The 14214-nt window shown below is 37.1% G+C and overlaps 1 protein-coding gene across 1 annotated transcript; it reads right to left on the reverse strand.

Annotated features, from left to right (window-relative positions):
- Window positions 1-11360: 11360 nt before the first annotated feature.
- Window positions 11361-12875, reverse strand: LOC120347300 (heterogeneous nuclear ribonucleoprotein K-like). The gene has a single exon (XM_039417212.2). It carries the CDS (start codon window positions 12766-12768, stop codon window positions 11851-11853), a length of 918 nt encoding a protein of 305 aa, XP_039273146.1. The 5' UTR covers window positions 12769-12875; the 3' UTR covers window positions 11361-11850.
- Between the last annotated feature and the right edge of the window lie 1339 nt (window positions 12876-14214).

The following is a 14214-nucleotide window of genomic DNA, read 5'->3' on the forward strand; positions in this document are numbered from 1 at the left end:
TTATGAAAAAGACCAACTGAAATGCGCTTTAAGAGAAGGTACCAATGAGTTATGGAGAAGCATGCCGATGGAAAATTACCCCAATGTCAAACGAGGTGGGCTTAGGATATTGTCAATGTTAAGGTCGACATAAGTCTGCGAATCTGTTTGTTTTCTACCCTAAAAAACGTGAAATCAAAGCATTGATCTGTTCTGACTGACACCCATGTGGAAGAACTGCTTCGATTGGCTACAACGACATACAAACCAAATTTGAAGAGGCTTTCTCAATCCAAGGAATGCCAGAAGTCCCACTAAGTAGCGAGCATAACAATAAATGGCTTGTCAATTTCTGTCATAATCGTGTTGGTTAGTGACATTTGCAATAAACTAGCATTCCAGCAGAGCTGAAATAAGGGATATCTGATGTTCATGTGGTCTTGTTTATAATGTGGCTCTTGGCGGTAATAAAGTTCGAAATGCGGCTCTTGGTGTCTGTCTGGTTTGCCACTCCTGACTTAGTGGAAGATATGCACATTCGCTTGCAGATCTCATAACATCACTACCCCGCGGTGGACAAATTAATCATTTTTGTTGCTAATCCTGAAGATGCAGAAAATGAACTCCAAGAAAAGTTCATTGGCATGCAAAATGATGACAAATCCAACATATATTTTACAGAAGATATAGTTAGGGTGCAAATCATTTGGTCCCGATCATTTGGAAAAAAAGTGGATTTCTTCATTTCTTGTACTGGTATCCTGAATTATTTGAGTGAAATTCACGGTTCAGCCTAAAAAAAAGTATGCTTAGTCAATTCGAGTGCTTTAAACAATTTCAATCCAAGGTTTTCTGGTTATGTGCTGGCTTCGAAGCTCATCATTTTCTGCTAAACAACGAGAGAAGTGACATGAGCAGACTTTATCTACATAGAATATGCCTTTGGTTAAGGGTTTTATCAATGTTATGGAATGTGCCCCCACTGGATTTTATCGTAGGTGGTACAAAATTACATTGAATGCCCACGCCCAATACATCGTGATTCTAACATTAAACGCTTATGACGGGGTCTTGCCATTGGCACCATCATGGTTGCAGGGAATTAAACCGACGTGAAACCATTTGGATATATTTGTATTGTTCAATACACATACTTTGCTCCAACGCCCGCCAGTGGAACCCTGATGACATCCACGCAAGTCAATAGTAGTATACATCACCTTTATCTCTTACGTTTACAGTTACATTTGATTGATGTCTAATAAAGTCGTATTGTCGTTTTTACTAGAGATGTATGGGGCATAAGCAATATTGGCTAAATGTAGACTGAAATTCCCGATACATTTAGCTTTTCAATATGATCCAGAATGTTTTAAGAAATACGTTAGAATACTGATTTTGAAATGATATTTTGCTTGGATAGATCGTGAACTATGAGCCAAGCACTCCCCACCCCGCGGGTAGAAACGGGAAAAAGAGACTGACCTGTTTTTAGCTAATTATCAGGCAATCTGCCTCAACCTTTGGTTATTTTCGCTGCCAAATTTTTTATTGAAATTTTTAATATTACATAGAAATTATGAATAAATATATCAATCGAATATTAGTGGATTTTCCGATATGGTAAATACAAAATACGTCGTTATATTGGTACAAAATACTGCGCACGTAACTCAATGTATCAGTTTGATAGGATAAGTTGGCTTTTTATTTATTCATTTTACCACCAACAGTAGCCAAACCCTATAAGTTTTTTAATTGAACACCGAGATTACTAGCGTCAGTGCTTAATGCATTTGAATTGGTTAACGCATTTGGATCCCAAACATCAATTTCCAAATATATATATGTGATGTATCTCATTTCCAATCTGAAATATTGTGCACTATCAATAATGCTCAAAGACTATTGTTTTAATCCGTCTGCCTTGCACACTTGAGGTAATAATTACATAGTATCGGAATATCGGCTTTTTTCCAAATATCTGCGTTTTAGTTGATATCGGATCATTATCGGAGACAAAAGTGGTATCGATACAACTCTAGTTCTTACTGCTCGGTTACTCTGATTCAGATATTTGTTTTTCAGTATGCAAGAATCGATGTACGAATTGAAATAGGAATAATCACACGAAACGGACACAATCACGACATATCACATGGCGCGACAGCGCGACAGAAATAAAGACTATACTGATAATATTTCTTATAAATATGACTAAGCATATCATGAAAGCGATTCAGAATCGAAACGACCGGAGCTGTAGGCCAGGTTAAACATAAATATTAGGAACCGTTCGTATGGGGTTCAAGACGGACTTTTTCTATGCAAATTCACAAAAAGCACAATATAGCACAGCTGTACCGGGATCAATCTAGTGCCGCACCTCTACCGGTACGGTGGTAGGATGAGGATAGGAAACACGGGTGAGTATACGGTATACTACTACACCTATAAGAGATCTAATCCACTTGTCGAAGCAGACTAAAAGAATACATAGGTATCCGGGTATATTTTTTTCAAGGTGACCGTACATTTGAACCCACGTACATTTGAACCCATGCGTATATCCGCGGGTTCAATCTATATGCGGGTGCTAAAACCCATGGGTTAGGGTGAGTATGGGTTCAAATATCCGTAAAACAAAAAAAATTCCATAGGTGCAATAGTATGCAGGTGCAATTGTCATGGGTTCAAATGTACGTGGGTTCAAATGTAATGGAACCTTTTTTCAAGGCTTATTTGAATGAATTGTAATTATTAATTCGAATGTTATCATGATAGCTGCAGCTATTGCATTCCATAACTTAACACCTGAGTATTTGGTACGCTTGGTTGAAAAATGAGTTACATAATAGAAACTACAGGCAGAGGACCGTGTTCTGTAAGAATGCACGGTAGCCTACTTTGTTTCAAGAAATAATCGGTGAATGTAACAGGATGTTTTTGCATAAACTTCAAAATCTCTCGTTTATGAATATGTACCATTTGTTGTGCATTGAGGTCCAATACCAGAAACAGCACGTATGGCTCTATTCTGAATTATTCCGATTCGTCGTAAAAGAGTTTTATCAGCTGAGCCTAATGCAAAAATATCATATTGATTATGGGTCTGGAATAGAAAGTGGTAAACCATGCCAAATATGTTATCGGTATAAAATGCCCAAGTTTGTACAGTATTCCAACCGACTCAGCAGCCGAAATCGTTATGTGAATATTCCATTTCATTTGACCATTTAAATATATGACCAGATATTTATAAGAATTGACATTATCTAATGTAGTACTGTCAATTTGAACTAACAAATTATATTAGGTTTTATGTTTATTTGGTGAAAAGGCATAGACTTAGATTTATCAATATTCAATGTCAGTTTATTATCCTTCATCCAGTTTGCCACTTTCACAATTTCAGAGTTCACTCTTGACTAAATAGCTGGTATAGATCTGTCACTATCAAGAAGAATAGTGTCATTAGCAAATAGTTTTAAGAAGAATGAAGAAGGATTGGGCTTGGGGGCTAGCAGTCGCCCCCCAATAATTTCGTCTATATTCAAACATATGTTGTTTTCGCTTCACAAAATTATCATTTCCGTGTGCGATGGTCGAGCGCGAACAAATGGGAAATAGTTACCAATATTATAACTGTTTTCATAGGTGACCGTACATTTGAACCAGCGCCGGATTAACCATTAAACAATATAAGCACGTGCTTAGGGCACCAAGCAAAGAGGGGCACCACAGAAATTTTAGAGCAGAATTTTATATAGTTTATCGGTATTTATTAAAATATTACGAGTTCACCAGGCGAGTCAAACTTCAAAATGTTCGCTTATTTTTTGTCTTCACGTATCATATTAACCTTCTTTACTAAAAATGAACACTGAAACTTATTTATTGGACACGAAATGGGCCCATGAGTCGTTTCCTTAAATTGTTGTTGTTGTTTTTTTCTTTCTAGTATTCACCTTGTTGCTGCATTTTTATTTTCAAAATTTTGTTATTCTCTTTAACAATTGGACCAATGAACTATTTACACTATGTGGCGGTTCCACGATCGCATTTCAACGATATATTGGTCAGCAAAGTCGGGAGTTTCTTGATAAGGTAGACCAGGGTGGTCCAAACTCTGTCATGCTGATACATTCCGTGCGGCTCACAGAACAATTTTAGCGTATATTTGTATCTAATGGAGTAACGTTTTTGAGTTTTTGTTTTAGATATTCCAACTGGGGTTGGGATCCCGAAATTCAAACCCTTTTTCTAACGCTTTGTGCCTTTATTTTAGTAAAAACACTCCTCTGTTTACAAGCGTCGGCCATGTGACAGTAGTGACGAAACGCAGAGCCGACTTAACGCTGCGTAATCCAGTTTTTTTTTTCAGTTAGGCCCCGAAATACTAACTGAGACGAACTTGGTTGGTATTTGACGATGTCACTAAGCTTGCTTACGCTGCAAGTTTTTAAACTACTCAATATAACAATTCGTAATAAAATGAGTGTCGCAAGAAAGGTGACATAAGAGAACACGGCGGAAATGTATTTCCTTGCCCATCACATAGTGTTAGTAATATCTGTCACGAAAGAATATAATTTGAAAAGACATTAAACGCGAGATGCGCAAAATACAACGGTAATTAACTTTAAAATAACTGAAGGCTTTATATATCTTCTTTAAAAGAACGCCACCCATACAACATGATAATAGTCTGATTAGAACGGTGAACTCTCGTTGTTTATTAAATTTAAAGTAAGTAAACTCGCGATATTTTGATCACTTTTGGGTTTTCTCCGACTTGCGGCCCGCGAGAGCTCCTCAAAAGTTTTTGCGGTCCTTCAACATAGCAACCTTGAACCACTTTGAAGTAGACTACTAGGTACCGGTAAAATTCCAAACTACAGTTGTGACTTGTATCCTTTGGTATTTCGATTCACGTTGAGACTGGAGGCATGAATCTTTATTGTCACACTCCCTCAGGATTAGCCCAACCGATATATCGGCCCGATATTGCGTGTTTGCATATATATAATATCGGCAGTAAACGGCCGATATATATATCGGCTATATATAACAGTTAAAAAACCTAAAAATGTTCGTAAAAGTTGTTCTATTTACTGTTGGTTGTGATTATCTTTAATGGATAATACACTTATGTGGTTTATTGTTTTTATAATTAAATTACACATGAGGGGGCACCAAAGTCTTCAGTGCTTAGGGCACCAAAGGGGCTTAATCCGCCCCTGATTTGAACCCACGTACATTTGAACCCATGTGTATATCCACGGGTTCAATCTATATGCGGGTGCTAAAACCCATGGGTTAGGGTTAGTATGGGTTCAACTATCCGTAAACCAAAATTCATAGGTACAATATAGCCAACAGGTGCAATTGTCATGGGTTCAAATGTACGTGGGTTCAAATGTAATGGAACCGTTTTCATACAATAATGTACACGAGAGCGCCGCCGACCACGCGCTTTGGTTTAGCTCGCCCTTTCGCGTTCAACGTTACGCCCTTATTATTGTCACAGGTATTCTCACTTTTGCACAACCTAATTCTTTTTTGTTACAATTTGTTTCTCCCATTGCCAAAATCATTCAATAGTGTTATTGTCGGCACTTGCGAGAGAAATGAAGGAAAAAAAACTGTATTTCATTGCAACAATTAATTAGTATCGCTAGAAAACACTAAATTGGTTTAAAGTTGTTATAAACGGCTGGACGTAGGCTATCTTTTCACGTTATGAATTTCGTGCAAGGCCCGAGCATATATTGATGGCAATGATCATAGCATTTACTATGTCGAAACGCTTATTCGACTTTTCAGATCGCAGAAACTATTTGTGTTCGAGCAGTGGTGAGCTGTAGCCGGAACGCACCGGAACGGCGTTCCTTTTGTTGGGCATTTTATTGCATTTGCGTTCCCGTTGTTAAAATAAAATTAATGTACAATAAGTTCAATTCTTCTGGTGAATCTAGTTATTAATTTATGTTTTGTCATATCCTAATTCTTATTTTTTTTTACATCACATCACGCAAATAATTATATATTAGTACATCAGTAACGTGTAATAGATGTTTCCCCGACCTTTGACCTAATGAAAATTCATCTCATACCTTTTTAATAATAACATTTGTAATTGCTATGAATATTCTTGTAATATTACACAGACATAGTTCAGATAATTTTTTCATATTTCATTGTAGTTCTTCGGCTCTCTCAGGCCAGACAAAACTTTCTGTAAACGTCCGCGTCGTGTTGTAAATGTATTAAATTTTTGCGAATCTAAGTGCGTTCCGGTTGCTACAATTTTTCCAGCTCATCACTGTGTTCGAGATATGAAATAATCGTCAATGCCACCACGCTCTCGTGAAGTAACACAATTTACTAAATTTAATGAAGGTTTTATCAAGTTTCATTGCATCAGTGTTTGGACTACCACGCGTTTCGCCAGATTACTAGCGTAATAACAGATCGTAAGGGAGGGCAAAATAGAATATTTCCATCAAATCAAATAATTCGAATATTTTTAACGAATTGTCGAATATAGGGTATATTTAGTATATATACAACAGGCATCCAGAACGCTAGACATTCTAATGTTGGTGAGCTATTTCCATCCGTCCTCTTTTTTACAAGGACCAATTATTACACAACGGCGAACGTCGAAGTTTGGCTTTATATTCCTGGGAGAACTATGCGTTCATATGTTAAAAACAACTATCAAGGAGTGAATCCGGGATTTTATTCCGATTTTCATCTTTTGCACAGGCTTTGATCTTTTCCCCCATCGTTTGTGCATTGAGGGTCCAAATTTTAAGCTAACAATATTATCATTTCTGACGCCGGATTGCGGATGTCTATGAAGACGATAGTTGACCTTCCTATGATTTTACTTTTCTATTGTCCCTGTTTTGTTTTCGTATTAAATAGTGAATAAAAACCCGGCAAAGTCATTGCGTTAATTCTGAATGTTATTCTGAGTTTAAATATTAATTCAATAAGTCGGCAATAATGACGATTATATTAGTCCAATATTAATTCTTTGGTAAAATTTGGCACAATAATACGTTACCTTGTTTGACATTTTCAATTTCACAAAACTGTGTCGACGTGCTTTATGCAAAACTTAGAATTGGAACAATACCCAAATACGACTCCTCACATTTTTCGTTTCTGTTTATTAGCAAGAGCCGTGGGGTAATTCTCGCTGAATTTGGGGGATTAGAAATTGGAATTACTTGAAATAAATTCAAAAATGGAATATCTTCGAGGCACACCAAAATGATTTCGCGGCATATTGCACGGTCGCTTGGAACCACTGCTCTATGGGGAGGGGGTTAGTAAAATAACTGGTTAAAAGTGACAACTACATACCGAGGCATCGCTTCGAATATCGCAAAGGGCAAGAAGCCAGCTACATTCTCGTAGGAGTTTCTTAGAACTTCCGCAGACCGTCATTAATTCCGGTTTTTGGAATTTAGCAATGGCATTTCCAGGAATTTATCTAAGCTGCAGTCGTCTGGAATTTAGCAACGACATTTCCAGGAAATTATCTAACTCATAAATAGTAATTGAGTAGTAATATTTATTTATCACCATGTGAAAATTAAGAACTCATTTACAAACAGAACAACAACAAAAAACTATGAATGGTTGAAATTTTAGTAAAAAAGTTATGAAAAATTGGGCGTAGAATATGATTTTCAAAGCGATAAATAAATTTAGCAATCTCAGAAAGATACTCCACACTGCTTGTATAAAAGTGAGTTATGAACGTGCTATGATTCTGCAAACAGCATGCAGCGAATTGCCTTATTATGCAACTATAGTAGCCTAGTGATTTTAGCGTAGTTTTATTACTTCCTCCCCAACTGATGATGCCATATTCAAAAATGAGAGAATATAAGACTACAGTATACAATTTTTAATGCATCGATACTGAGGATTCTACGTACTTTATACAATAAAATTAAATTCTTGTTCGTTTGATTGAGTAGGCATGACGTGGCATTTTGTCACGGCTTTATTTTCCTTAGTCTACTCAGGTGATTTTTCCTAGGGTTTTGTTAAATACGATATACTGCACACAAAAACTTTCAAATTGCGCCCCTCAATGAAATCTTGGGTACGCTTTTCGCATTATTTGAGAGGTCAGCAAGGCGTCGGCGGTACTATCCTTGTTTTTTTCGTGCGTGTTATCATTACTTCGTATTTACCATTGTTTTATTATATCCCAGCTGCGCGATGACGTTTGAATCACATTTGTACAATCGCGGAATACAACTGTCGCTGCTGCAGCAGAAGCGAAATACGCTGCCTATGGGCGAAAAGCACTATAATCACAGCGCCGAGATGTTTGTCAACAAACTTGTTGGAATAGCGAATTCGGCCCACTAGCACGATGAAAACGTGCTCCCCCACACTTAAAATAAGAAATCCGTCATATTTATATTTTATTGAAATTCTTGGCGGTACAACGCCACTGTTGAAACGGAGATTTTCCCACCCAGAATAACGTTGTCGCAGCCACATGGCTGTGGCCTTGCGAGATCCAACATTTTTACAAGTACGATATTAACCAACAGAATAACGTAGGACTAAAGTCCAGATCATATATTAAGAACCAAATCCACAGGTGGAAGATTGCTTTGATTACTCACTTAAAGATTACTTCATTTTTAACAACAACAGTCAACGTCCCTTTCAGGCAATATACGTGAATAAATCAAACAAATTCGAATAAAATTAAACAAATTCCCCTGAATAAAAGAGATAAATATTTTCATATCAGCATCCCCAGTGGTCGTACGTTTTTCGAGTCTATGAATTTCAGCTCCGAATTAAAAAAAAAATTGTGTTCCTTGATGAACCCAGTATAGCTAATTCGAGATTTATCACTTCTCATCCTGTTTACAAGGGTTAGATCAAATGATTGACTGATGTTGATATGATAAAACTTGAAAATGGGCATTATCATTTATATTCTCGTATTGCTGTGTATTACTGGGAGTTGAAACATCCATATCAAATTCAAGATTGTTTCGAGGCCTAAGCCCTCCATTCACTCCGAGCTTCCCTGTGTTGTTAAAAAAATTAATTAAAATTACCCATATCCTGAAAAGCAGTTGGAAACATGTTGCTGATATTGTCAGTTTCAACGAACAACCATGATTACTGACATGGTAGTTCGTTTACAAGTTATTCTGAAACACGTCATAGAACTCAAAGAAAAGGGTGTTACAGAAAAAAAGTGCAATTTTCAAGAAACACTGCTTGCTTAGCAGGGTTAGATAGCAGTAAAAGCACAATTAAGCTGGAACACTATCTCAAGATCAAATTTATTGTTTATGAAATATCTTATTGCAAGATGAAGGGGAGCAATTATTTTTTTGATCAAATCATAGAAAGACCATATACATTTTAAGGTAGCCCAAGCGACAAGCACTCACATGGTTTTAAGGTAAATATTGAGGGCACACATAAATAGCAAACTTTGAGTTTTGAAAGTTAACCACTTTTACTTTGAAAAACCCTACTTCAGATTTAAAATAGAGGATATGCAATGCATGTACAACTTTACACCACAAATCCAAAAATATTCTCACCGATTCTCGGTTACCCCAACCAAATAATGAACCTGCAAAAAATTAGGAACAAGCAAACTGCAAGATAAAAAGAGTACGTACAGCTGAAGATATTGAGACACATATATAAAAGTGCCCTTATAGAGATGAACGCTGATCATATTTCAGAAATAAAATCATGGATTCATGATTGAAGCATACTCTTTTCAGTTATCATTCTAATTTCAATATAGAAATGAAATACCATGTTGTTACTAGTCATTAGATGGCATATGAGCCATGGAATCGAATATTCCCAATTCAAGTTTTGAAAACTGGTACAAGCCAGTAGTTGCAAGCAACATATTATGCAACTATGACCAAATGTTTGATTGAAAGCTATGTTTGACACATGCAAACTTAGACTAAACATCTATCTTGATCACTTTTGTGCAGATTTTCTTGTGAATATTAGGAACCAAGTACTTGAGTCGTTTACAAGTAATTTCTTTCACTTAATAGTGAAAGCTTGTTGAAAATTTGCACAAAGTATATTGAGCAAGTGACGCTCATGGATATCACAACATTAAAATAACAGATTTTGGAAATTTTAACCAAATTAAATGAGCCATTTTGTCACTACAAATTATTTGCTCATATTACATTGCTTTTACCATTTGAGTAGACGTATCTGGCACTACATGTTTGAGCATAAATGTTTATAAATGAGATTCGCTATGGCCCGAGTGTCTGGAAAACACATGATGGGTAAAATATTTTATTAAATGAGGTTTGTCAACGATCCAATTCCCTGGAATGCTTTATGCATGAAATACATACTATTTTTGCTTTCTGGTGATTCATACCCCCTGGAATAATGCTCCATGCCCTCCTTGATTCAGGATATTTCCCCATGCATACCCGTTAGGCTAATGAAGGGAAACATTATGTAGGTAGAGGCAAAGGACAGGATTGGGATTCTTTGAAAATTTGGGAAAGCAAAAGCCATACAATTTGAGATATCAAGTGAGGTACAATACATAAGGACTATCGCTGGGATGTGATGATATTACTTCAACATGATAATTTCGATATAATTAACTTTCATAATGGCATTTGTGAAACTCAGATACCCTTTCAGTCACTGCGTAATAAAACAAAATTTGTAATGGGGAATAGATAAAAATGAAAACAAGCCAAGTCTGGTGCTTATTGACTGGGAAGTGTGCTACAAGAATTAATTGGTGAAATTTATATATCTGTCATCATTCTGTGGAATCAACACCAAAAAACATTTAAGAATCCGCGAACATCCCCATAACCCAACCATCATTCAACTTTTGTTCACCAAAAATAAACTGGAGAAGTTTAAACAATCAAATTATGAAACAACAGTGCTAATGAAGTTAATTGCTATTCTCTCATGAGCAATTGCATATTAATGAGATAAACAGAACTCATAACTGTTTACATATTTATGTAGATGAGAAAGATATTTATTAATGATCTGACATTATTTTTTCAGAAAATCATTTTAGAGTCTCTGACTAATATTACAAGATAGATATGTAAAGACATCTTATATACCAAGGCTGTTACGATTGTTTCAGTAACTTATACTAAAAACCATTGCTCAAGACCGAAAATTATTCTGTATCTGGTGGCTCACTGGATTAAATATTCAGAAAATTTATGATACCCCCTATACTTGTGATATGGTCTGTTGGATATCTATTTTTTGGCTAATATTATTGGCTAACATTGGCTAATTCTGGTCTTCTAGCTGGAGGCATGAAAAACTTGACAATAGGCACGTGGGTTTCTGTGGCGAACATGTCGTGACACAGGGAATTTATATTTGAACTCTGTGTAACCAACAAATATTAACATGGGAAATAAAAAAGATGGACAATACAGTTCAATTTTTTACAAAATATTATTAGATACCTAAAGTGATGTTTAAATTACACAAATCATCAAAACATTTTGCCAGGACGTGACATTCATATAATATTGTTTATTTATCAACTTGATATCTGGACAAAATATATTTTCGATTTTACTAATAACTCTGGGCTTAATGCAATGCAATTATGGTCAGTCAATATTATAATATTCGATAAAATTGGACAGTGAACACAGTAGTTGCATTGGATTATTAAAGTTCTACTGTTGAAATATTCAATTTAATAGCATTATTTGGCTTTGGGAGCTTGTGCTTGCAACCTTTTTTACCATATTTAAGTAGTGAAAATGGTTTCACTACAATGTTCAGGCAGGAATTTCTGACATAGTCTTATGCCAATCAAAAGTTTCCCCCTGGGCGGCCCCTTGGTCCTCCACCCCTTCCGCGTCCTCCACCAAAACCACGTCCTGGACCACCACGTCCACGGAAGCCTCCACCTCCACGGCCCCCCCTGCCCCCACCAAAACCTCTACCTCCGGAATTGAACCCACCCCTCCCACGATTTCCCCCATATCCACCCCCACGGCCACCAAACCCTCTACTACCATATCCCCCCATATTGCCACCTCCAAAACCACCATCACCATATCCCCCCTGATCGAAACCCCCTTGTCCCCCACCATATCCAAAATCTCCATATCCCTCATTGGCAGCTGGGTCATATTTTTGAATAGGGCCTTTAGGTGGAGCATTTTCCAGGAGATCGAGAATCAGCTTGATACAATCGGATACAACATCTGGTTTGCCGGACACTTGGCAAACTCGGTCTGTGGAATTAGGGCAGCACTCTTGGTGAACTTTAATGACCGCTCCAGTCTTTTCCCTCAATTCTTTTATCTTGAACCCCTTGACCCCAATAATAGAGCCAGCTTGGCTTTGGTGGACCAGTAATTTTACGCTAGCTTCAAATTTATCGGTGCGCCGTTCTTCGTTGATTGAGGGTATGACACGCAAAATTATTTCACCACAGCTTTGAATATCTGTGAGAACACGAAGGACTCGATCGCCAGTGTTGCTATCAGGGATCTGGATTTGGGCTTTAAATTGCTGGCGCATATCCTTTATATTGGTACCGCCCTTACCGATTATACCGCCGGCACTTTTTGAAGGAATGAGGCATCGCATTTCTACTCCACCAATTTCGCCTCCTCTGGATTTCTTGGCGGGATTAGCACTTCCGTCGAAACCTTGATACGAGCGTTTATAGCTGTTTTCTTCATATTGAGCTGCTCCGTTACCACCGCAGTAGTCTGCCATATCTGTTAGTATGTTTGTAAACAGTTACAATACGCTAATAAACACAGCGAAAGCAAACGACCGATAAAGTACTAGCGAAGAAAAGCGACGCTTGGTTGCGGTCACGTGATCCGATCACACATGCGCAAATCGAACTGATCGCAGAAAGAAAAAGGCTAATTCGCTTCATCGATTTTCGGAAGGCTTGTGCGATCGGGGTCAATATGATATGTAGGTTTCGGAATTAAAAAAAACGGCTTGATTCCATAAAGAAGACAATAATTCAAATAACACAGGTCGATTGTACTACGGTCGACGCAGTCGAGCAAGGGTTATTGTCTGCGCGTTTTGGACGCCGGTCCGTATATTTTGGCAGGCCTTATTACGTCACTGTGACGTAATTTTTAGATGACGTAGTCAGGTGGAGTTGGAATGACACATGCACAAAATTGTTGGGCCGCGCCCAATATACCCATAAATTCAATTAGAAACTTTCAATTAATAAATTTATGAGCTGAAAAGGAAAGATTTTATTATTTGTAAGAAATATTTAAAAATTATATAATATGTTAAAAATAATAAGAAGGTTAGGAGCTGGAGCCACTAAACTTTCTAGTAAGTCCAGCTCCACTCAACATGGTAAGCTTGGCCACACCAAAATGCCATGACTCCAATCTCCAGCTCTGACAATAACAACATCATTGCTTATTCCTTATTGAAAAATATATCAAATCTGCTGCAGTAGGCTACTGATAGTCCGACCACCAGATCATTGAGATTGTGATCACGGCGCGGTGCGCAATTTTTGATTCTGATGGAGTCATCGAATACAAACAACGAATTCCACAGAGGCCACAGAAATTTTTGTAAGAAACAAAATTGATGGACGTTTTCCCGACCCTTGACCCCAGAACTGTTCTCTCTATATTCCACTCTTAACAAATTTTTGATAATTATTTTGAGAATATTGGAGAGTGGACGTTTACAAACAGGTTTGCATGTTCAAAACCATCATTTTTATTAGAATATTTACCCGCGTGTCGGTTCCAGGTACTGACAACTAATTTTAGCCTAGTCGATCGAAGCTTTTGGGGGCGTAATTTTTAAGTATTGCAACTGAACTAAAGCTATTCGAAGGACATATTGACATTTACATTATTTGATTTACATCTTATTTTTAGTAACTAAATTGTAAACTGACAAATAACACGCACAACCGCGACAATGTTTACAACTGTCTGAGTGGAAGAAGTGTCTGAGCGACTGCACACATTGCCTTTGTTACGTCGTCGTTGACGTATTGCTGATTTGTCTTTGTTACGGAGATAATCAAGGAAATCAATGCCCGGGAAAACATCCATGGCCTTCAGAGCGAAAAATACAACATTCAACCACTGAAAATTTCAAAGCAATTGGTCCAGTAGTTAAATAAGAAAAGCGATTTTATCGCAAGAAAAAAAAATAATA

This window comes from Styela clava, chromosome 11 (genome assembly GCF_964204865.1).
Source record: "Styela clava chromosome 11, kaStyClav1.hap1.2, whole genome shotgun sequence".
Lineage (NCBI taxonomy): Eukaryota > Metazoa > Chordata > Ascidiacea > Stolidobranchia > Styelidae > Styela > Styela clava.